Source organism: Acomys minous (genome assembly GCF_964271855.1).
Source record: "Acomys minous genome assembly, chromosome: 13".
Lineage (NCBI taxonomy): Eukaryota > Metazoa > Chordata > Mammalia > Rodentia > Muridae > Acomys > Acomys minous.
The window spans coordinates 2,973,709-2,999,887 of NC_140495.1; the positions used below are offsets into that span (position 1 = coordinate 2,973,709).

The 26,179-nt window shown below is 51.9% G+C and overlaps 1 protein-coding gene across 12 annotated transcripts in view; it reads right to left on the reverse strand.

The window, feature by feature from the left end:
- The window catches only part of TRAK1 (trafficking kinesin protein 1), a 162,536-nt gene that overhangs the window by 38,629 nt on the left and 97,728 nt on the right, over positions 1-26,179 (reverse strand). For 11 of the 12 annotated variants that reach the window (XM_084753208.1, XM_084753201.1, XM_084753204.1 and 8 more), the window contains one exon: positions 1,274-1,350. In XM_084753208.1, the coding sequence (XP_084609334.1) occupies positions 1,274-1,324 (51 nt within the window). In that variant the 5' untranslated portion in view covers positions 1,325-1,350. Of the gene's footprint in view, positions 1-1,273; positions 1,351-20,616; positions 20,932-26,179 lie in introns of those variants that run through there. The other variant, XM_084753205.1, reaches the window with a different exon arrangement.

A 26,179-nucleotide genomic window follows, 5' to 3' on the forward strand; every position in this document is an offset into this window, starting at 1 on the left:
CTGCTGCCAGTGCTGGGGCCTGCTGAGGAGGCAGGCCCTGGCTGGAGGCAGTAGGACACTGGGGGCTGGCTTTTCAAGGTTATGATGTGGTCCTAAGTTCCAGCCAGTGTCTCTTTCCCTGACAGACCACCGCCTCAAGCTCTCACCTCCACAGGTGAAGCTTCTCTGCCGCGCCTTCCCCCGACATGACGCACTAAAGTTCCCTGAAATTGTGAGACCAAATAAAAGCCCCCTCTCCCACCCCACAAACTGTTTCTGTCAGGTTTCGTCACACGGATAAAAAAGAATTACCAATCGATATACATCTACCTAAGCCCCGCCCACCCTAGCCGGCAGGTACACAGGGCACGCCCGTGTGTGCTCGGGGGACTTCACAGTGCCCTCCTCCTAGATGAGCACAGAACACTGAGACCAACTGAGAACATTCCAGCCTCCGGGGGCCACGCAGCCTGCCCGGCCTGAGTGACTCCCTAAGTCAGTCGCCACGTCCTCTGCTTTGTATCTCGTGGTGACACTGTACTCCCCTCCACTAGCCAGATGAAACAAAGGCGTAAGCTGCGTTCAGAAGCCACAGACAGGGACACACTCTCCTTCAGCAGACACTTAGGCTTCTCCAGTCAGAAACTGGGCATTGCAAGCGTTACTTTTATGGCAGAGCAGTCCTGCGGCATCAATTCATAATATCAAACTGTGAACAGGTGTACTTAACCTGCAGCCTGCCGACTGTATGCATCCCAGGATGGCTACGAGTGTGGGCTAACACACTGTACACGGCAATGTCACACCGCTATGCCAGGAGGCTGGACACCCACGCTCTACAGTATCAGCGGGGCACGGTGGTGTGCTTCCGTCACGTCAGCACTTGTGCGCGGTAGAGGTCAGTCAGAGCGTCGGGCATTCAGACCAGCCTCAGCTACACAGCAAATCTGAAGCCAGCCTTGGCTTCATGGGACTCTCTTTTCAAACGATAACGACAAATCTAATCAGTGTACACACTGATTACTAGTGCAGTGGTGAATATCTTTAACCCCAGAACTCGGGAGCCAGAGGCAGGCAGACCTCTGTGAGTTCTAGGTCAGCCTGGCCTATATCACAAGCCTCAGGCCACCCAGGGCTACACAGTGAGATCCCTGTCTCAACATCAATAAAAAACAAAATGAAACCATTCAATTGTGTCCTGCAAGGGTCCAGTGTGAAGGTCCTTCCAGAAACAGACAAGGAACCCATGTGAGCCACTCGCTATGAACAGCCCTCCCCTCCCCCAGACACTTACCTCCTCAAGAAGCCTGGTGACAGCATCTATGTCATTGTATGTCTTAGTCATCTGGCCAACTCTTTCAGCACAGAGAACTGCAAGAAACAGAAGAGGCAGTGAGACTGCTGACTGCAGAGAGCTGGCCACGGGCGGCCCATCTAAAGCAGCCCCGAGCTGTGTCTGAGTGACAGACACCAGGGATTTGACACACACTGGTCCTTAGCATGGCCAGGCTCTGCCTCCATGACAGTGAACTGCCCCCGACCATGCAGACCCAGCAACATGAACACAGTAGGAGCTTTCAGTATGTGTGTAATTACTAAACAACAATCTTGAGCCAACAAGCTCACAGTGGCGCGCGCGCACACACACACACACACACACACACACACAACCTTCTTCCTGACTGCCTTAGGCAAAGAACTAACTGGCAGCTCATTACACACCAAGAAGGTTCCTCTATGGGGGGAGATAATTGTTTTTGCAGTGTCCCTATTAGCAACATTAGGGTGCCATGCTTGGAAAATCCACTCCATGGTCATCACCTCACGGCTGCTGCACAAGCAGGCACACATGCACAGAGCACAGCGTCATTACTGCACCGCCCAGCGCACCATGAGAGGCTGCTCAGGGCTGTGCCTTTTCACCCGTCTGCCGAGGAAGGCTTTAGTCGGCTATAGTGTTCAGGGCAATGGTTCCCAACCTTCTGAACGCCACAACCCCAATACAGTTCTCATGCTGTGGGGACACCCAAACACAAAGTTATTTTCTTCCTTTTTTTAAAGACTTTTTAATTTTTATGTACGTTGATGTTTTTGCCTGTCTGCATGTCTCTGTGAGGGTACCAGGTCCTCTGGAACAGTTGGGAGCTGTCATGTGGGTGCTGGGAAGTGAACCCAGGTCCTCTGGAAGAGCAGCCAGTGCTCTTAACTGCTGAGCCATCTCTCCAGCCGTCCATAAAATTATTGTCGTTGCTACTCCACAGCTGTCATCTCGCTACTGTTATGAGTCATAGTGTAAATATCTGTTCTACAGGGGTCTTAGATGACCCATATGAAAGGGTCATTCAAGCCCAAAAGGTGTCGCGACCCACAGGTTGAGAACGGCCACTCTGGGTTGTTTTACTTCAGGTCAATGGCAAAGGACTAACTGGTGATTCACTGCACACCAAGAAGGTCCCTCTATGGGAGGAGGTGACTGTTTTTGGATATAGAGCCAGTGAGAAATTTTTATTGAAACCTGTCACTTTGGTTTAAATAGAAATATCCTAAGAGTAGAAGCTTTCCAGCTGGTAAAGTAGCAAACACAAGGACCTGCATTCCACCTGGAGAACCCACATAAAAAAAAAAAAAAGAAAGAGAGAGAGAGAGAAAGAAAGAGAGAGCAAGAGAGATAGACAGAGACAGAGAGACAGACAGACAGACAGACCCACACACAGAGAGAGGGAGGGGGGATCCCAGCATGTCAGGGTGAGTTGGTAGTCTCTGTTCTGCAGAAATAGAAACAGGTACCTGAGGAGTGACACTAGAAGTGGACCTCAGCCTCCATGAGCAAACACACACACACACACACACACACACACACACACACACACACACACTCACGCACACGCACTCACGCACATACGCACACATGCACACACACATGTACACACACACATATACACACAAACATACGCACAGCTTCATAGTGATGCTATGTAGCACAGACCATGGAGAATACTTCTATTAGGAGCGGAAGCTTTCGCAATGACCCACATCCAACAATAGATGAGGAGAGGCCCCTGGGATGCCGCGTCTCTCACCAGGTCACACCGGGAGCTGGTGAGAGAGCAGTCGCCGGAGTTCGGTGCGCTGAGTGTTTTAGCATGCAGGCAGAGCTGGTCCTGGAGCTGAGCTCACAGGAGCCTGACCTGCAGAGCCTGAGATCTGGTTTCAATCTGAAGTACCAGCGACCTGCGACCTGCAAGCAAGGTCCAGCCCTGCGCCTCCTTCCCTCCCACAGCCTGCAGTTCCCCGCAGAGTCCCTCCTGCCTTCTGTGCAGCAGACACTGCCTGGCTCTCTGACCTTTCCTTTGCCTTCGCACTGGCCAGCCAGGGGTTGGCAGGGAGACGTATGAGGGAGGGTTTAAATCCACTCTAAGCCGCCATCCATGAACTCCAGCTCAAATGCTCTGGGCAGCGCAGTAGTTCAAGGTCAAGGAGCCGTCTCTTGTGACGACTGCCGTGCTACTGCCAGCATTCGGTTTTCTCCTGAGCAGCTACGAGGTTCCACACGGAGGAAAGGCTCCAGGCTTTCACTCCAGCCCTGCACTCATTAGAGATGACACGTTTTAAAACGTCTGCAGGATTGGATGCTCGGCTGGCAGAGCTGGCCCAGCATGCATGAAGCCCAGGTCCCTTCCCTGGCACAACATGAACCAGGCAGGGTGGTGCATGCCTGTAAGCCCCACACTAGGGAGTACAGGCAAGAAAAAAAAAAAAAGAAAATCAAGCCCAGGCCTGTGCAGTGCTGCCATAAACACAGGCGGTGGTGATGATGACATCTTAACACATAACTCAGAGGCTAGACCCCTCCTCATTTATTCTCATCTGTGTGTGCACACACACGTGTGTGTGCAAAGCACTCTACCAACCATCCCCCATGCAGGCTCACGCATGCACACACAGGGGTCCCTGTGAGTGGTCCTGGAGAAGCCCAGTCCAATAAACTTTAAACTATTGACAGTGGGACCCGCAATCCTTCCAGTGCTTTCTCAAGCCCACACAATCACCAGACACAGACTGATGGAGGCTGGGTGTGCCCTTTCATGCTCTCAACATGTACATCTACACTAGGATCCCCAGAGTATAGGGACATTCCACAAGACTCAGGACCATTGCCTGAGCCCAGCTACCCAAGGAAACTATCCAAGTTAAACAAAAAACAAACAAACACACACATACACACACACACACACACACACACACACACACACACCAATAATACACAGAAAGGAAAAATAACAAAGCAACCACAAAAATGCCAATATTTGGATAGGATCACAGATTTTAACTTTGAGCTTTAAAGATGATTTTTTTAAAAAACTATAGATGTACCATACATGCAAGGAAAAATTACTTAAAATCTTTTTCAGGAAAAAATACAGTTGGCTAATATAAGCTCATTGGGATCTCTCCGAGGTAAATTTTAAGACAAATTAATAATAGCAGTAAGCTTTTTCTTTAACTTTAAAATTTTTTTTAATTAATTTATTCAGATTATAATTCAATTGTTATCCCATCACTTGTATCCTCCCATTCCTCCCTCCCTCCTGCTTTCACCCTATTCCCCTCTCCTAGGTCTAAGACCGAGGGCCCTCCCACCACTATATGGTCATAGGCTATCAAGTCTCATCTTGGTAGCCTGCTTATTCTTTCTTTGAGTGCTACCAGGCCTGCCCACCAAGGGGAGGTGGTCAAATATGGGGCACCAGAGTTCATGTCAGAGTCAGTCCCCGCTCTCCACTCAACTGTGGAGGATGTCCTGTCCATTGGGTAGATCAGAGTAGAGGTTCAATGTTTACTACTTGTATTGTCCTTGGTTAGTGCAATAGTTTGAGCAGCCCTCCCTGGGCCCTGATCCACCAATCATGATGTTCTTCTTGTAGGTTTCTAGGACCCTCTGGATCCTTCTATTTCCCCATCTCCTATATTTCTCTTACCTAGAGTCCCAGTAGGATGTCCTCACATCTATCCCAATCTCCTGGTAAGTGAAGACTTTCGTGGGACATTCCTCTTGGGCTAGTGCCCAATTATAAGTGAGTATATACCATGTGAGTCTTTCTGCTTCTGGGTTAATTCACTCAGTATGATCATTTCTAGTTCCATCCATTTGTCCACAAATTTTGGAATTTCCTTGTTTTTCATAGCTGAGTAGTATTCCATAGTGTATATATACCACAGTTTCTTTATCCATTCTTCAACTGAGGGACATTTAGGCTGTTTCCAGGTTCTGGCTATTATGAATAAGGCTGCTATGAACATGGTTGAGCAAATTTCCTTGTTGTGTGCTGGAGCATTTTCTAGGTATATTTCAAGGAGTGGAATAGCTGGGTCTTGGAGGAAGCCTTATTCCCAGTTTTCTGAGAAAGTCCCAGATAGATTTCCAAAGTGGTTGTACAAGTTTGCATTCCCGCCAGCAATGAAGGAGTGTTCCTCTTTCTCCACATCCTCCCCAGCATGTGGTGTCACTTGAATTTTTTATCTTAGCCATTCTGACGGGTGTAAGATGGAATCTCAGAGTCGTTTTGATTTGCATTTCTCTGATGACTAAAGACATTGAGCATTTCTTTAAGTGTGTCTCAGCCATTTGATATTCCTCTGTTGAGAATTCTCTGTTTAGCTCTGAGCCCCATTTCTCAATTGGGTTATTTGGTTCGGTGGTGTTTAATTTCTTGAGCTATTTATATATTTTGGATATTAGACCTTTGTCAGATGTAGGGTTGGTGAAGATCTTTTCCTAGTCTGTAAGCTGTTGCTTTGTTCTGCTGACAGTGTCTCCTGCCTTACAGAAACTTCTTAGCCTCATGAGGTCCCATTTATTGATTGTTGACATTAAGGCCTGGGCTATTGGTGTTCTGCTCAGGAAGTTGTCTCCTATGCCAATGTGTTCCATGCTCTTCCCCACTTTTTCTTCTAACCAATTTAGTGTCTGTGGTTTTATGTTGAGGTCTTTAATCCACTTGGACTTGAGTTTTGTGCATGGTGACAAACATGGGTCTAATTGCATTTTTCTACATGTAGACATCCAGTTAGACCAGCACCATTTGTTGAAGATGCTATCCTTTTTCCATTGAATAGATTTGGTTTCTTTGTCAAAAATCAAGTGACCATATGTGTTCGGATTCATTTCTGGGTCTTCGATTCGACTCCACTGATCAACCAGCCTATTGCTGTGCCAGTACCATGCTGTTTTAATTACTGTTGCTCTACAGTACAGCTTGAGATCAGGTATGGAGATTCCTCTGGAGGATATTTTATTGTATAGAATTGTTTTAGCTATTCTGAGTTTTTTGTTTTTCCATATGAAGTTGAGAATTTATCTTTCAATGTCTTTAAAATATTGTGTAGTATTTTGACAGGGATTGCATTGAATCTGTAAATTGCCTTTGGTAAGATGGCCATTTTTACTATGTTAATTTTCCCGATCCACGAACAAGGGAGATCCTTCCATCTTCTGATGTCATCTTCAAAGTAAGCCTTTTCTTAACTAACAGATATCAAAGATGCATCTTTGGGGTGCAGTGAGGAGCAGCAATCCAGGCTGCTCTTAAGCCCTTTACTGAGCATGCTCACGGAGGCTGGGTATCACCCACAGACTACTGAGCATGCTCACTGAGGCCAGGTACTGCCCACAGCTGGCATGTGGCTCACAAAATCCTCGGAGCAGTGTGAGTGGTTGCTACTCAACACTTCACAAATCAGAAAATCAGGCCCAGAGAATCACAAAATAACTTCCTCAGCAACTCCAGCTGGGGAGCTAGCTGCAGAGCTCAGTGTCAGCCGGACTCAGCGGCTCTAACCTGTTCCCATCACGCATCCCAGCAACCTTGCACTTCTACACGGAGAACCCGGCACCAAGGGCACGGCGAGGGTCTGACGTACAGCTTGGGGAATGACCTACAATAGCCATAACCTGTTTTTGCACGGGTGATTTATTAAGGAACCACCAAGCCAGAGCAAAAGAATAAACAGAAGAGATAGGGTCGTCAAAGTTGATGCTTAAAACATCCAGCAGAAAACAATTAGGGAAATTTGAGGTGGTCAGCTGTGGTTCCTGACAGGGCTTCCTCCCCCAGTGACCCTCCCAAGGCTGACCCTCCCACACTGACCCTCCCCACTGACCCTTGCCCCACTGACCCTCCCACGGCTGACTCTCCCACACTGACCCTCCCCACTGACCCTTGCCCGGCTGACCCTCCCACACTGACCCTCCCTCACTGACCCTCCCACACTGACCCTTGCCCGGCTGACCCTCCCACACTGACCCTCCCCCGGCTGACCCTCCCCCAGCTGACCCTTCCACATTGACTCTCCCACACTGACCCTTGCCTGGCCCTCCCACGCTGACCCTCCCACACTGACCCTCCCATGGCTGAGCCTTCCGTTCTTCAGTCCCACTTGTAGACATTTTAGTATCACAGAATAAATGACAGCGACATTTTTGGAAATGGCTTGCCTTCTAGCTGTCGGCAATGACACAATGTATGTGTTCTTGGGCTACTCAGTTTCCCTCGTCCCTCCCTGTCACAGTGCTGGGCAGGCGGGGTTGTCAACTCATCCCCAGACAAGGGGCCTTGCAGGATGCCTGGCACAAACATGCTTAGGTCTGAAGTGGGGTACAGGCAGCCCGGCTTCCCCGTGAGCTCCACCAGCACCTGAGACTTTCCCCACATAATGTATATCACAGGTCAAGGAGGATGAGGCTGCATTTAGGACCGACCTTGCCAGTCTGGCTCCTGACTCACACCGCAGAGGGCAGAGCAAGGCCAGGGCTGGGTGAGTCGTAGTGTTCAGAACCTGTGCAGCAGAGAGCTCCTTGACCTTGGAGAAGGTGGAGGCAGGGAACCTGGCCCAGGCAGGCTCCTCTTCCAACAAACTAGGGGGTGAAGGGAGCCTAAGGAGGGCGAGCAAAGAACAAACCTGCGTCTGCACCACGAGGTGAGTGAACGAGAGCTCTGCTTCCTACTCAGGAAATCTACCAGGCCTCCGCCGAGCTCTCTCTCTCAGGGACCCAGGCCATGGCACCAAATAAATGCATCTCCACCCCAAAGCGTGTCCAGGGAGAAAGTAGAGGAACAGCTGCAAATCTCTGTAATAATTCATATAAGAAAACTGTGGTCCAAACGCTAACAAAGCCAGTGAATGCACCCTACCTCAGCCAGCCAGGCAGGCACACCCCCTCAGCCTTCAGCACAACTGCCGACTCTGAGTGATGCGGTCACCCCGCAGCAGCCTCACGCGCTGCATGCTGTGCGCAGGAAACAGGTCAGCTTAGGAGAGACACTGAAGGGTCCGAGAGTGCAAGCCTCTCCAAAGAGCTGGGGTTGTTGGCTAGGCACAGACGCATACACCAGTAAGGCCAACATGCAGGGCTACATAGTGAGACCAGATCCTCCACCTGACCCCAAAAGCTAAGGATCCCAAACTTTTGTCATGGTCTGTAGAACATCACTAGATGGTTTTCACAGGGCAGCATCAGTGTGTGGTCTGTATCTCAGAAAACATTTTGGTCCAGTGTGGAATGATTGGGTGCCAGGCACATGGCAAGCCCAGGGACCTGTGTTAAACCTGCTGGATTCTCCCAGAGGGAGCAGCCTGGGTGACAGTAAATGAACTCCTTCACCGGGTGACGGTGAGATAAGACTGAGTCGGAGGTAAAGCAGAGCGTAGGCTCTTCCTGCTGCCTGGGACACAGCCAACAAGAGCAATCCGAGCCCCATACCTCCACCCATACTGGATCAGTAGCAAGACAGGCTGCCAATGAAACCGGTGGCCTTGGGATAGACACCGCACTCAGAGTGAGGCTCTGAGCACTGACCTCTACCACAGCAGGAGGGGGCCTGGTGATGGAGACCCCTCCCGGGGACCGGCAGGGCTGACCTGCAATTCAGGAGATTCCACCTTGAGCGGTTGGAAGGGACCAAGTCTCCTTGGGGAATAGCCCTGGGCTGGCTGACCAGAGTGAGGAGGGGCACCAGGGGCCAGGCTGCGGTTCTGAGGGGTGCTTAGATTCCAAAATCAATGTGTAATGTTTATGCAAATTAAACCACACCCTAAATAATTTTGAGAAAACCCTACTGGCAGGCCCCAGCTCCCCACCAAAGCACCGGTGTGGGCAGGACTTGATGAAAATCAGGAGTGACCTTGGCTGAGGCCCAGACACAAACCCTACTAGGGAAGGAGGCCATGGTGGCTGGGGTCACTGGGTCAGACCCAGGCTGGCAGGAGTGGGAGGAATGGGGGGGCGGCAATGTGAATTAGATGCTGACAGGCAGAGGCTAGAGCAGACAGCGGAAAGTTGGGGTGCTGGGCGGCAAGAGCAGAGAGGAGGTGCGCTGAGGATGGGGTAGGCGGTGGAGAACGCCACAGCTCCATCCTGAGGCACCCCGTGTCGGCATGTCACAGGTCCCAGGAACAGGCTTGTTAAGCTCCTGACACTGTGGGCTGTCTTGGAGTTGGGAGGCCACACTCCTCATCCACTTGGGTGGAACAGGTAGATACACTGCTGCTGTACTTACTAGCTCAGCTCTGCGTCACCCTTCCCGTGAGCTTCAGCACCTTGTCCTCCTGGGGTTTTGGCATGAATATGTAAATGAGCATTTTACAGGTGGGCACACGAGTGCGTGCCTTTGTGTGTGCATACATGTGTGTACTTGTGGGTGTGTGTATATAAACAAAGACGTTCTTAACCCTCAAGAAAATGCCATTTCCTCATAACTCACAGGCTACGCAGCCCCCCACATCCATGAATGGAGACGATCCAGAGCTGCCCACCAGGCCTGCATGCAGGGCCCCCTGCACTCTGCCTCCTGTTCAGGTCAGGTTTTATTTAAGCAGGTTTTATTCCTTCCCAAGTGTCTGATGGGGTTGAAGGCCAGATAGATTAGTTTTACAATTAAGCTTACTTGTTTGCAATTAAGTTTACAATTAAGTTAGTTGTTAAGATGTTTTTAGGTCTAGATAGATGTTTTAAGTTAATAGAGATGAGATATGATAGTGATTTACATTCAGAATTTTACACTCAGCAAAGTAGGAAAGAGATTTTCTTCAAGTTTTCCAAATACAAATAGGCATAACACTATGAATGTAAGTTATATAATTCCTGATTGTTTTGTGGTTCTTCCTACTGCATAGTTTATTTTATTTATGTGTAATAATATAAATGTATATGTAGAAAACATAAGAAATTACCCTAATACATTAAAAATTTTTAAAGTAGATTTTCAACAAAATGTTGTTTAAAAGCCAGGTTCTGAAGCTGGGTGGTGGTGGTGGACACTTTTAGTCCCAGCACTCAGGAGGCAGAGGCTAGCAGGTCTCTGAACTCGAGGCCAGCCTGATTTATAGAGGGAGTTCCAGGACAGGCAGGGCTACACAAAGAAACCCTGTCTCGAAAAACCAACCCCCACCCCTGCCAAAAAAAAAACCCAAGTTCTATCCCTCAGGATCTTATCATCCACTGCTTATGAAAACAAGTTTTATCTTTTATCACTTAAATTATAAAAATTACAAGCCAACCGGCAAAGATGGCTCAGTGGGTAAAGACGCTGATGCCACTGATGACTGGAGCTTGATCCCCATGACTCACATAGTGGTAGAGAACTGATTCCTGCCCTGCACACGCGCACACACACACACACACACACACACACACACACACACACACACAAATGTAAGAAAACATTATAAGCATTGAAAGCAGACATGGACCCCAGAAATTCCAATATGCTCCTCGGAGACAGAGCGGGTAGCTGGTGTGTGGGTGGCCCGGCCGCTCTCCGCCCAGCAGCAGGCAGGTGCCAGAGTGAGAAGCATCAGATAGTCTGGCCCTTGATCCATGGGAATCAAGCGTAATAAATCCTACACTCTTCCCTGTTCCCTCGGGCAGGGGGTGGAGGCTCGGATCCTGTGAGGCACAGCTTAAAGGCTTCCCTATCAAACCCTGGCTGAGTCACCGCACGCACCAAGTTTCCAGCCTCCCAAGACAAGCGTCCCATGAAGCTTGTCCACATGCCTTTGATGTAACCTGTCCTGCCTATGATGTCCCCAGCTCTGCCGCTTCCCGCAGCAGGACACCCAGGGCCACCTTCCTCTGGAGCAGGCAGTGTCCCACCTCCTCGCCAGGTGCTCGTGCCCACCTGGTGATGCCACGCTGGTGTCCGCCCTGGCCTCTGCACCTGCTAGCTCCTTCTGGGAAGACTGTTTTCCTCTCAAGTCCCCACCTGGGAATTCCCTGCTCTTTCCACAGCCCAGCCAGAAGGAAGTCCCTCTGGGTACCTGACTGCCTCACCAAGCGTCACCTCTCACACCCATGCCTGTGAAACAGACCGGGAAGATCTGGCAGAGAACCAACAGCAAGGGGCGCATCCTCCGAGGGCTATCGTGAACGGGCAAACAGGAGCAACCCCACAGAGCCACGGGGCTGCGTAGGCTAACCACACCGCAAGCCGGGGAAACTGAGGCACTGAGAAGTTAGGCAGCCCACCTAAGGCCGCGCAGCCTTTCACGTATCCTAAGTGCCTACCAATGGGAAACGAAGACGCGCCTCTGCCTAAACTGGAACATGAGTGCTCACGGCAACAATAGTCACCACAGGCAAAGGCAGAAGCAACCCGCGTTAACTGGCGAGCGAACACGTGCGCTGTCTCCAGACACTCAAGTGTTGCTCAGACATAAAAAGGAATCTGGAACGAATTCAGCCCACATCATAAACAAACCTCAAAACCCTTATGCCTGAAAAAAAAAAGACACAAAGTGTTGCTTTGTTCGAGGACTCTGTTCATATATAAAGTGCACTAGCATTTGTTTACGTGTATGGCTGAGTGTAAACACTCACGAGCATTCTTACCAGGGAGGAAAAGGTGCAAAACCTAAGTGTGAATTACAGGACGGGTTGCACAATCCAGGGCATTTACAACAATCACGAAACTGCCAAGGACGATGGGAGAATTTTATAGAAGGTAAGGGACATCTTACTTTTTTCAGTAATCAAATGCATGCAAACAAGGGCCCCTAAGCCACGCCACATCCCTGCCACTTCCCTACAGCAACATGGTAACGTAGAAGCATTCTTTTGTTCCCTTGGGCCTGAGGAAGCCTTGTCTAGGCTGAAATGGTTTTGTCAGACAGGGAACCAGCAGGCACCAGCAGGCGGTCCCGCCCTGCACCAGACACAGGTCATATCCAGAAGAAAACTGAAACATCTTTTTACTTGCAAATAACAGCCCAGAGCTCCAGATCGGGGTGACCACATGCCACCACCCCAAAATACGCACGGAGCCGAGACCCCTCAACAGAGGCTTCCTGCCAACAAGCTCAATCAGAGGTGACGAAAAAACTGAGAGGGGAAGGCCGCAGGGAAAGGTGCATTCTCAAGACGGCATCACAGAGCAGCCGCGACCTTAGCAAGCAGGAGGTGGTGGACACGCGTCCCGCACCACAGAAGCTCCTGGCCTGTTGGCTTCCAGACAAGGCAACCCTATATCCCTGAAACAGCAGCCTAGAGCCAGGTTCACCACAGCAGCAATCCAGGAAGGCCCGGCCCATGTCTGTATGGTAACCAAGAGGGGGTAAGACGCCAAGAGCAGCGCACAAGTGTCAGCTACTGAAGCCGTGTGGCTACATTCCCCTCATCTTGGTAGGCCAAGAGGCCCAGGGTGCCAAGCAAGTGACTAAAGTCACAGAAGAGGGGCTGGAGGGTGGCCCAGTCAGGAAAGTGCTTGCCGTCCAGGCCGAGGGCCCGAGACTAAGCTCCCAAAGCCAGGTGAGAAGCTGGTGAGCCTCATGCTGGCATGGAGTGGGTCTGAGTGTTGCTGGACAACAGTGTAGGCAAATGGGTGACCGCCAGGTTCAGTGAGAGGCCCTGCCTCAAAAAATTAAAGCTTGATTTTTTTTTTTTTAAGATTGATTGATAAAGACACTTGATGTCAACTTCTGGCCTGTTCTTACACATGCATACATGTATGTGCACCTGTGTCGTGCGCACGCGCGCGCCAGAGAAGAAAACTAAGAACTGACCATTACTGAGCTGAGCCTGATGACAAACGTGCTGCCAGCTGCCTGGGCATTTTATAAGCACTATTCCATTTATAACCAGAACAAACCTACAACGCAAACATGAGCCCCATATAACAAATCAAACAGAGTAAAGTCAAGTTTCTAGGTCAAGGACAGGTAAGCCATTAACTATGGACTCACGCAGTAGTCACAGACCTCGCCCCAGACTGGACCTCTTGGTGTTGGCCTATGGCGGCCACTTATCCCAGAGATTTTTAATGAGGAGATGATCAAATTGCTCATTCCTGGGAATGGTACTGCGGTCCTGGCCCTTGGCCAAGTGTGTATGCACACCCTGTCTTCGGTAGCTGATATTTAGTGTCTGTACAGCTATTATGAGGTGGGGGCTGACCTGTTTTCCCCACAAAGTGCCAGAGACCACTATCTTTTAAAAGCAAATAGATGGGCGCCTCAAGGAATTCCTGACCTAGTTGAAAAGGTAGGTAGGACACATGTACATTAAAACAACACAGAGTGGCTGGCAGGCGGCCAGTGCCAGGCAAAGATGCAACTGGGGAGCTTGGGGGGCCAGAACCCTGAAGTGGGTGGATCTGCCAAAGGACCCAAATTCAGAGGCTATGGGTGGCCTCTGCACAGGGTTCCCTTGGGGTGATGCTGGTGCCACACAGTGGTTCTGACAAGGCAGGGTTCGGTTGTTTGTCACTTGTGGCTCTAAGGGAAGCCCAGACAGCACCCATGAATCCCGCTGTTCACACAGGGTTATATCCCATAGCCGGCAGGACTCAAGGCTTCTTAGCCCTGCACACAGACCCATTCATTCTCTGTGGGGCCAAGCCACACACACCATACACGCCACACACACACACACACCACAACACACACAAACACAACACACACACACACACCACACACACACAACACACACACACCACACACACACACACACCACACACACACACCACACACACACACACACACCACACACCACACACACACACCACAACACATACACCATACACCACACACACACTACACACACACACACACACACACACACACCACACACACCACACCACACACACACACACACCACACACACACCACACCCCACACACACACACACACACCACACACACACACACACACACCACACACCACACACACACCACAACACACACACCATACACCACACACACACTACACACACACACAACACACACACACATCACACACACACCACACCACACACACACACACCACACACACACACCACACACACACCGCACCACACACACACACACACCACACACACACACACACACCACACCACACACACCATACACAACACACACACTACACACACACACACACACACCACACACACACACACCATACACACACACACACCACACACACACACCACACCACACACACACCATACACCACACACACACACACACACCACAGCCCAGGAGTCCCCTTGAAATGCTCAGTTTATACTACCTCTCAGGCCTCACCTGGGGACCAGCTGGAGACCTTGGCTAGCCAGCAGACACTGCCCGGGACGCTGACACGGGAGCTGGCGCAAGGTATCCCATGGGCCCTGGGTTTCCAGGGATAGCTGCCATGGCTTCCTATTTCTGTCTGCCCCAATTCTAACTTCCGGCTAGTGCTCAGGACTGAAAACTTCACACGAGCAACTCATACTACGTGTCCTCAGACTTGGGGGCCACTGTGAGGATGGAGGGATACATATGCTGTGGCCTCGGGAGCCTGCAGCCTGTTAGCTCCTGCTAGTTAGAACCAGCGCTGTTAGTGTCAGAGCCTGGACCCCAAAGTTCAGCTACATGTCCCTTCATGGGTCAAGCAAGCAGAGAAAAGGCAGAGAAAGGAACCATATTCAACGTGGCCACACTAGGGGGCGAAGAAAAATAAGGGGTCCAGCGACTCTGAATCCATCTCCAGGGTCCTGACGTGAGGTGGAGATTTAAACAGGGGCAAGAGGCATGCCCTAGCTGAGCATCCAGGGTCAAGGTGTGGTCTCCCTGGTGCTCTGACTCGCTGTTCCTGGCCTTTCCTTCTCCCCACGAGCCTGGGGAGAGCCCCACTTCTTGAGGCCCATAGTCTATACCCACAAGAAGGGCCCGGCATCTCTTCAGCGTCCCTGCCTATCAGGGGGTTTACACGCTCGGCTGGTTTCTCAGGCCCATTTCCTGTGCTCTTTGCAAACCCTGACATCTGAGCCACCCTGGAAGACACCCACCTAAACTTTCGCAATTCATTTTGCAACTGGGGGCAGGCCTGGAGACGTGGCCAGGCAAGAAGAGGCAAAGGTGGCCAGGCTTCTAAGTGGTTCCTTGAGAAAGCCATGGGCCTGCCAAACAACCCCACAGCCTCTGTTTCCCTTCCTCATACCAGTGTGATTCTCAGGCATAGAGAGACGGGGTGTGAACACTTGCTTCACACTGTTCAGGCCTGGAGAGGATGGGCTGGGCGGTGGGGTGTTGGTAGAGCGAGCAGAGACCCCCGAGCAGGTCACACAGCACTGGATACCAACTGTGTTGGCTGCAGCTTCACAGGGGCCCCGGGCTACGATGCCCTAGTACTGCATCCTCTGGAAAGACTGTGAGGGCAACAGCGAACTTGACTAGACGGGTTTGGGAGTCATGGAGACACCATGAGGGAAAGGTCTAGAAGGGCCTGGAAACTTGTGAGAAAGAGCCTGGGTGAGGGCCCTGCTATGTTGGCCTCACCTCCCAGTCAGACAGACTCCATCTTCAGGAACTCAGCTGTGCCTGTTTGCAAGACGCCGTCACAGAAAGGCTTGTGGACTGCTGACGCTCCCCCATAGAGCGAGGTAGAGTGGGGGATGGGATCCTCATCTCACTGTCCAGCCTCTGTCTAACCAGCCGTACACCATTCTGTCCTAACTGCATGTAGCCTCGGGGGTCTCAGGAAGGGGGCTGTGGAGGACAGGGAGTGGGGCTCCTTCTGTGCAGCCATGGGGAGCCATCACCCATGCGGGCTGGGGAACGTCTAGTGTGGCCGCTTTGGGGCCATTCCTGCTCGTGTCCCTATCCCTCGCCTGTGCTCTCACTGGTGTCCCAGGGTGAACTCTGGGGGAGTCCAATTCTGGTTTGTCACTGGGACCTTAGAAAGAAGGCGGCAGAAGTTGCATCACAGCCTCCGGGTCCCCCTGCTGTGAACACAGAGCAGGACCCTCAGGCCAGGTGAATACTTGGGGCACCCCCAAACAGGGCCACCCTGGTTGAGCCTCCTGTGTTTTCACCACAAAATAGGAGTATCTATCTCAATCTCTGTTTTGTTTTGTTTTTCTTTACCATGAATTTAATCAGCGTATGTTATAAGTATACACGGAAACGCCACACTACACATGGAGCCTCCGTGTTGAAGATTAAATAGCTGAGGTCAGAAATGTGCCCTGCACCCACAGGTGGCCAATAAGGAGCCACAAACTGAGGCATACAGCATCCACCATTATGTGAGCAACCAACTCCGTGCTTCAGTCTCTGACTGAAAGCTGGTTCTTCCTTTAGACAAGTCAGCACTGCAGCCGACACCTCGCGGCCACTTCCCTCCACACTTCCCGATCACCCACCACTTCTCCAGCCCTCCCAGACCTGTAGCCGGGAAACAAGACAAGAGGTTAGGGCTGTGACTGAGAAACCAGGGCCCTGCCCAGCTTGCCCGGGAAGATGCCACAACTTTCCAGTAAAACTGACCAGGAGACCACGCCCTTGCCAATCTGAGTTCCCTCAGGCCGAAAGCAGGCCTCAAAACCCTACTTGTTGTATTCCAGTGGCAAAAATGAGTGCCATTTGCCTTTTGAAGTTACTGTCGTGAAAAACATACTGTTTGAACACTGTCACCTGGGCAGCCAGAAAGACCTCACTGGAGAAACGAGGACACAGACAAGGGAAGGAGGTGACTATCTGTGAGCACCAGCCCCCGGGCCGGCCCCACAGCCAGCAGCCACAGTAGACCCCGGAGACCTGTGAGCGGGAGCTGTGAGGTCCAGGTGGGGCCCAGAGAGCTGGTGCTGGAGGCTCCTGGAAGGTGCTTGGACGGTGAAGCCAGCAGCACAGCATGGAGCGCTTTGTGCAGCAGCGTGTGCCCTCCTGTAAACCTCCAGGTGTGAACTACAGCGCACTCAGCCACACAGGGTTGTTTTAAGGGCTTAATGCAGAATCCACTGGGGGGTGGAAGGGTGGCCCAGTGGTTAGGAGAGCTCGCCAACCTTGCAGAGGGCCTGGGTTCCCAGAACCTAAACGGTGGCTCACAGATGTCTGTAACTCCAGGCGCAGGGGACCTACCATCCCTTTTCTGACTTCCGTGGGCACTGCGCTCACGCCCATGCCTGTGTGAGCACACATACACACCCCGAAACCAAAATGAGAAAGAAACCCAGATAAGTCTTTTAAATTGAATGCAGTGACACACACCTTTAATCTCACCACTCAAGGGACAGAGGCGGGCAGATCTCAAGAGTTCAAGGCCAGCCTGGTCTACACTGCAAGTTCCAGGCAGCCAGGGCTGCACAGTGACGCCCTGCCTCAACAAACAAACAATGTATCTTATGAGATCAGAAGAGATCGGGCATGTTAGGAGTGGTATGACCGTAGACTGAACAATAAATCTTTATTTAAAACGATTCACATAAAGTAATTCAAGTCGTCCCTGGCACAGAACAAGTACTGCAGGGTCATCTGCAGTCATCAGTGTCAACTGAGAAATATCAACATGCGCATAAAAAGATGGTGTGTGCACAAGACTCCGTGTGTGTGCATGTGTATTCTTACATGTCTGCATGTGTGTGCTTCTACATGGGTGCACACATACAAGTGTGTATTTGTGTGCTCCGTGTATGTGAAAGAGCATGTGTGTGAGGTGTGCCATGCACCTGTCCTCCACTCTGAGGATATATGACTCCACCCCAGAGTCCTGGGTGCCCTTTGATTTAGAACCACATGACTCGACTTAAATAGCCACCTCCTCATACTTGAAAGTGACGCTCTGCTACATGCACACCTCTTCAGAGCTTGTTAAAATGTGGGTTCGGGCTCACTGGCTCTTGGGTGGGGCCTGGGCTTCTGCATCAGGTCCTGGCAACACTGGCCCAGGCCATGCAGGAGCACAGAGATTTAACGGACAGGAAAGAGAGCCAATGCTGTCTGCGCTGGGCCTGGTTCACAGCACAGGCCACGCCTGCCTTTCTTCTCAGCATTCCTAGGGACTCACCAGGGGCTTACTCCATCAGATCCCTGACACCAGCCTGTCACTCCCTCCCTCACTACCACCCTGTCACTGTCACTCCCTCCCTCACTACCACCCTGTCACTGTCACTCCCTCCCTCACTACCACCCTGTCACTGTCACTCCCTCCCTCACTACCACCCTGTCAATGTCACTCCCTCCCTCCCTCACTACCACCCTGTCACTGTCACTCCCTCCCTCACTACCACCCTGTCACTGTCCCTCCCTCCCTCACTACCACCCTGTCACTGTCACTCCCTCCCTCACTACCACCCTGTCAATGTCACTCCCTCCCTCCCTCACTACCACCCTGTCACTGTCACTCCCTCCCTCACTACCACCCTGTCACTGTCCCTCCCTCCCTCACTACCACCCTGTCACTGTCACTCCCTCCCTCACTACCACCCTGTCACTGTCACTCCCTCCCTCACTACCACCCTGTCACTGTCACTCCCTCCCTCACTACCACCCTGTCACTGTCCCTCCCTCCCTCCCTCACTACCACCCTGTCACTGTCACTCCCTCCCTCACTACCACCCTGTCACTGTCACTCCCTCCCTCACTACCACCCTGTCAATGTCACTCCCTCCCTCCCTCACTACCACCCTGTCACTGTCCCTCCCTCCCTCACTACCACCCTGTCACTGTCCCTCCCTCCCTCCCTCACTACCACCCTGTCACTGTCACTCCCTCCCTCCCTCACTACCACCCTGTCAATGTCACTCCCTCCCTCACTACCACCCTGTCAATGTCACTCCCTCCCTCACTACCACCCTGTCAATGTCACTCCCTCCCTCCCTCACTACCACCCTGTCACTGTCCCTCCCTCCCTCACTACCACCCTGTCACTGTCACTCTCTCCCTCCCTCACTACCACCCTGTCACTGTCACTCCCTCCCTCACTACCACCCTGTCAATGTCACTCCCTCCCTCCCTCACTACCACCCTGTCACTGTCCCTCCCTCCCTCACTACCACCCTGTCACTGTCACTCTCTCCCTCCCTCACTACCACCCTGTCACTGTCCCTCCCTCCCTCACTACCACCCTGTCACTGTCACTCCCTCCCTCCCTCACTACCACCCTGTCACTGTCACTCCCTCCCTCACTACCACCCTGTCACTGTCACTCCCTCCCTCACTACCACCCTGTCACTGTCACTCCCTCCCTCCCTCACTACCACCCTGTCACTGTCACTCCCTCCCTCACTACCACCCTGTCACTGTCACTCCCTCCCTCACTACCACCCTGTCACTGTCACTCCCTCCCTCACTACCACCCTGTCACTGTCACTCCCTCCCTCACTACCACCCTGTCACTGTCACTCCCTCCCTCACTACCACCCTGTCACTGTCACTCCCTCCCTCCCTCACTACCACCCTGTCACTGTCACTCCCTCCCTCACTACCACCCTGTCACTGTCACTCCCTCCCTCACTACCACCCTGTCACTGTCACTCTCTCCCTCACTACCACCCTGTCACTGTCACTCTCTCCCTCACTACTACCCTGTCACTGTCCCTCCCTCCCTCACTACTACCCTGTCACTGTCACTCGCTCCCCACCCACTGTCTGGAAGTCTAGTGAGACTCCAGACAAGCTCCAAGCCTCGGGATGGCGTCCTCACTCTCCCTGGCTTGCCCCACCGCCCTTCTCTGCAGCGCAAGAGGCTAGAAGATACTGGTGCAGCCACTGCTCAACCTGATTCTCTTCCAAAATTATTTTTCTTAGGTTTACATGTGACACCTAGGAGCCCGAGTAAACCGGCATCACTATCAGGGCACATTGCAAGGAGCCTGCCTTCCCCATCCGAGAACACTCAGACAGGACCCTCTGGGGTTCAGCTGGTGACAATATTAGCCTGAGAGACCACTTAAATACTTCTCTGTTTAAAAAAAAAAGAATCTCCCATCCGGGTTGGGACAGCACATTCCTGTAACCCCAGCACTGAAGAGGCTGAACAATCCTAGGATAGCCTGGGCTACATAGGCAAGACTGACCCTGTCTCCCAAAAAGAAAATAAAGGGACATCAAAGTCAACCAGCAATCAGAAAGGGCTGAGGCAGGTCCTAGGGGGCAAAAGTCAGAGCTGCTGTTTCTGGGGAGACCAGGGTAAGCTAGAAAGGGGTGCCGAGGTGTCCTGGGGAGTCCAGGTTGCTGCTTTACCTGGGCAGGGATCCTCTTGCACACCTGCCCCTTTAAGTAAGAACTTACTTAAGAAATAAAAGGACAGACTAGAATCAGCGGACATTCTGGCCTGGCTAGACACTAACAAGAAAAGGCCCAGACAGGAGTGAAGGTCAGCATTTACCATCCTCCAAGATGTCCAAGGTGTCACTGTGGTCAAGGGTGGCCGCCTTCTCTTCATCCTGGCGATCGCATTCAAAGCATTCCTCTTCCCCTCCCACGTCTCTCAGGGACATTGCTGAAGTCACCCCGAATTTGAAACACTGTCCTAAGAGACTGTCCTTGGGAGAGCCTTTGGCCACCTGCCCTGAGGAGCCATCGGGGCCCGGGCCCAGGGCACACATGCTGGGCTCCAGCCAGGGCCGCAGACATGCCCCGGCTCAGCAGGAGTGGACGGGTGAGCACAGGGCCACCCGCCCATCATCACTGGGAGAATAGAATGGGGTGGCTCACAAGACCCTGGAGGCGGGGCCCAGAGCACTGGTGGGAATGGCAGCACCTTGCCACAAGCCCTTGACACAGAGGGGAGCCAGGCAGGAAAGTAGGTGGTGCGAGGCATACTCTCTTGGTCTTTCTCCCCTGCGAGAAGGGCAGGAATGGTTGCTTCCTGGAAGTTTCATAGCAACTGAGAAAGAAAACAGCAGCCACGCCTCAGGCAGGTACACCTGTAGGAAGGCTGGGGCTGGCGCTAGCGGAGTTGCCAGGGTGAAGCATTGCTCAACACCTCTGAGCTGAGACTTTCTGTGGGTGTGCTTAGGAATCTGAGGAGACTGCAGTGCTGGGCCAAGGACTGTGGGGACCAGGGAGGCAGGAATCCTGACTTCTGGCAGGCAGAGAAGGATGCCCCTGAACCCTCACGGAGCCAAATGTAACCACCCAGCACTTTTCTGGCCTAACAAGAGGCACGTACTTTCCTCATTACTCCGTGTCTTATAAACCCCACACCCCCAAATCCGTGAAAGCCTAATAGCTTGCAATGGTGCCCCAAGGAAGAATTCAGTTTAAAGTGTCCCTTGACAGCAGTTCCTGGGTGGTGCTCACTCTTGCCTGTCACAGTCACCAACACAGTCGCTCCCACCAAATTCCCTGTGCAAGGACCCTGACCGATCACCAGAAGCACCACAGCCCATCCTGCAATCCCCGGGCTGCAGCTATCTCCCAGCTGCACTGTCACAGGCCCCCCTGCTCCCCGAATCTACATCTACTACCTCTTCCATTACTGTGGCTGGTGCCTTCTGCTGAATAACTCAGAAGGGAGAGCCAAGGAGCACGACCATCAAGGGGCTCCGTGCACGGTGGAGGACCGGGCTTCATTCTGCTTGGAGGCTAAAGACTGAGGATTCGGCCCAGTCAGCTGAGACAGCTGCCACACTGAATTGCTACCTTCATAAAGACTAGCGTAAAATCATGAGTGCCACGAGAGGATGCCACGAGAGGATAAAAGTTCCATTGAAAACTCCAGCTAGGAGCAGGTTATACATGGCTTACATTTTCAGAACTTCAAAATGATTGTCCCAGCGTAACGCATTAAAGTTATGGTGTTTGGGAAAGACATCGCAGGAAACCACAGGCAGACATCAAAATCAGAATTTCAAATTTAAAAAAAATGTATATAAGCTTTAAACACAACACTTTTTAAAAACATAGCAAGAGTCAGGCGTGGGTGGTACCTGGGTCCCGCCTGCCACCTAGAAGGCTGAGGCAGGAGGATCACTGTTAGCTCAAGGCCAGCCTGGGTTACATGGCAAGACTGTATCTCAAACACACACACATACACACACACACACACACACACACACACACACACACTCAGTAAAAAAACACAGTGTACTCTCAATGAGCTTATCAAATCGTCTTACTGGTTAACTTTGAAAGATGCTGAGCAAGGCCATCGAGGCTCTTACAGATGTAAAAACCGGTTGGTTACTCCAAAGGGTGGCAAGGAGGTACAGGGCGGGGGAACCTCCCCACCTAGGGCATGACTCATCAGCAAGTATCTCTTGACTACTGGATGTGTAGGACACTGTGCCCAGAAGATAAATGACAACAAAAGGCTCAGTTCCCACATTCAGAAAAACTCAAGTGACTTTACCGATCTTGAGGTGTTCAAATCCATCTTTAGTTTAAATTGAGGGTGTTTTTAACAATGTGTCCAAGCCACACATGTACCTACCTACCTATACACACACACACACACACACACACACACACACACACACACACACAGGCACACAAACAGACACAGGCACACACAGAGGCACAGACACATACAGGTGCATGCATAGGTGCACATACAGGCACACATACAGGCACATGCACACACAGGCACACATAGTAAATACTTAGGATATCACAGTTTAGAAATCTTTCCCCCAAGCCCGGTGTGGCTCCTGGCACTTGGCAGGGTCAAACAGGAGGATTGCTTCAAGTGTGCTGAAGCAGGACCCTGTCTAAAGATATCACAACAAGGCGGCCCCTCTCCCTTCGCTTGTGAACACACTGGAAGGCACAGGCACCTCCACAGAACTAGCAGTGGCTGCTGCCTCTTTCTCGGGACATAGCTGGGATTTACAGAAAAGCCACGTGAAAAGGAACCAAAATCCCTGCATATTTGTCATGGGATTCCCCTCAGGTTAAGACTTTCCCTCTCAACAGGGAGATGCTGCACTCTGCCCCTCCTTGGGGATCCCCCAATTGTCACAGCGACATCTTTCTAGTGGAGGAAACCAAGACGCTGTGTGAGCTGACAGGACTCCTTAAGCCTGGGTCTGTTTCAGCCCATCTGCCATGCTCCGGTCCCCAGGTGTCACTTGTTCCTGCAGAGCACGGTTGGCCAGCTAGGGAGGGGTGTTTTCCCCAAGGACCTCACTTACGCCATTAACTCTGTAGGCGAAGGCAGGAGGATCAGAAGTTCAAGGTCTTCCTTCCCTACAAAGCAAGTTTAAGGCCAGCCTGAGCTTCGAGACAGCCCGCCTTTAAAAAAAAAGGAAAAAAGAAAGAAAGAAAGAAAGAAAGAAAGAAAGAAAGAAAGAAAGAAAAGTTACTAAGGAAACTACCCAGTGTGAGCACCTAACCCTGCTCGGCTCAGATGCAGACTGTGCACGTGGACGGCTCCGCAAAGGCTAACAGTGCTGTGCGTACCCTGCTGAGGGGTGGCTGCGAGTTACTCTAAGGCACGGAACTATGATCTTCCTCACACCCTTCAAACACAGCTGAAACTGAGGTAAGAGGCGGACACAGTAACTGGGCACCAGGAGAGGCTCTCCTGGACCTCAAAGATGACCAGGGAACACAGCCAGCTCCTAACCCCAACTAGGAGAGAGGGGTCCTCATGGCTGAGTTGCATGTTCTGTCTCCAGCCCGACGCTGCTGCCAGTGAGTCAGGACCTCTGGCACAAATGATGACTTTGTATCTTTTTCAAAACACTTGACTCGCCTTTTGCTATTATCATGGAAAGTTCCTTTAAGTTTCCCTCAGTATTGATCCAAAGGCCAACTGATACGGACAGATAGAGCAAGTGTTTAATGATTTGCTGTTTCAGAGATTCACATACCCAAGGAAAATGTCATTTTCAGGCCACCCCGCCTGAAGCCAGAAAGACCCCAGCCAGTTTAGAAGAGATAGAGAAAGGCCAGGAGACAGCTCAGCGGGAACAAAGACCCAGTGTGCAAGCCTGGCTACCTGATTCAGTCCCCAGGAGTCACACCATGGTGGAAGGAGGGAACAAATTCCACAAGACTGCCCTTTGACCTCCACAAGGGCACGGTGGCATATTCGTGCCTATAAACATACAAGAAGAAGGAAGAAAAAACAGTAACTCAAAACTAGCGGCTGCAGGCCACCTAAACAGGCGATTTTTAGGCACCAGATCCTTTTATCCCATTTCGTTATCTTCAAATCGGATTTAGAACACGCCACTTGTCCCTTCCCAACAGTCGCCTCTCCTTCCCCTGGGATCAAAGCAAAAAGGTCAAAGGTCTTGCTCTCCACGTACTCAGATGGCAATCAGCTGGCAGTGAGTCCTGGGGTGATGAGCCAGCCCCTCTTCTATTTCCCTTGCTCCTGGAAAGGACCCCAGCCGGATGCCTCGAGCCAAAAGACTCCCCTGACAACCTGAAGTAAGAAAATCCTGGTGGACACCAGATAACAGCAGTCTCTGGTGCCTCTCCAGATGGGCTCCGAGCCACGGGCCTCACTGCGACCTGGTCAGCACAGCCACTGGGTCCAGACACTAAGACCTCCTCCCCAAATACTCGGATGGCTGAGGGCCACGCCCACCTCACCCCCTGGAAGCAGGGGGATGGAATGAATGGCTTTCTCAAGAGTTAGGGAGCATCCAGTGGCCCCCACCAATCCCTGGTGGCTTCCGAAGCACAGCCCCACACTGTCTCTTGCGGCATGGCAGCAGGAAGGGGACTTGATTCAAAAAAATTATACAGCCAGGAGAAGAATGCATTCCTCCTTCCCCTCGGGCACACCCCACGCGCCTCACTACCCAGAATGACCGAAGATCAAGACAGTTCCGCGTGCCCACTCCACGTACTGCAGGGCACAGGGTAACGTTTCTCTGTGCCTTTTAAGAGCATGTCCCAAGAAACCCTTTCAGCCTCCCTGCTGCGGGCCACAGCCAGGTGTCTGAAGACGGTGATCACACAGCTCGGCAGCTCACTAACTAGGCCAGCTTCTGGCCCGTTACATCCATCACACAGGATCTGGAAACGTAGCCACGCCTGGACAGTCAGAGTCAATAAGCACTCGCCTCACCTACTGACGGGTTTGAGGGGTAGCTCCGGAGTTTGCCACCGAAGAACAGACCTCCAAAGCAGACATTTTGGTAAAGCCTTGTGATTTGAGGCTCATTTGTAAAGAGTGACTAATGACACCAGAGGACCTACATCCACAATATTGCCCTTCCTTGGTAATCTCTCCCAGAATTCCTCTCAACACTGTCCTCCCTGTACATGAAACCTGCTGACACCTGTCCAGCCACACACTTTAGCCACCAAGCAGCCTCCTCTCAAGGGGCCACGCCCTCCACACAGACCATGATGGTCCCAGAAGGAAGTATATTCCCCCCTCCCCCCTCTCTCTGTGTGTGTGTCTGTCTGTCTGTCTCTGTGTATGTGTATCTGTATGTCTGTCTCCCTGTCTCTGTCTCTTCCATGGTCTCCAGGGCTCCATCTGTGCTGAACGCAGCCAGCAAAATTCATTTGAATTACCCGCTGCCTGCCAGGGAAGCTGTTTCTGCCTCCCCCACCACCCCACCACCACCCTGCCTCCCCCCACCCCACCCCGCCTTCCCACGCCTCCCTGCCTCCCAACACCCTCCCCCCTGCCTCCCCCCACGCCGGGCCCCAAGGTCTGAGCTCAAGAAAGGGCAGGTTCTTCCAGGCCTGCCTACCGCTGACCTCCAGAACACACGCTGCCAGCCTCTAAGTGCCCCGCCACACACACACACACACACACACACACACACACACACACGCGGGGAGGGGGGGATCCTACAGAAATTTCATGCTTGCTTGCAAGCCCAGAATCCAGCACACCAAAGCCTTCTATCTCCCCCACTCTAAGCAAATGACTGCACAGTACGAGTCGCCCTCTGTCAAGAGCCCTGCCCACCTGCCATCCCTCTGCCGTGCTTGCTGGGCCTTCTGGTGATGCTAGCTTCCGTGCTCCCACCTCC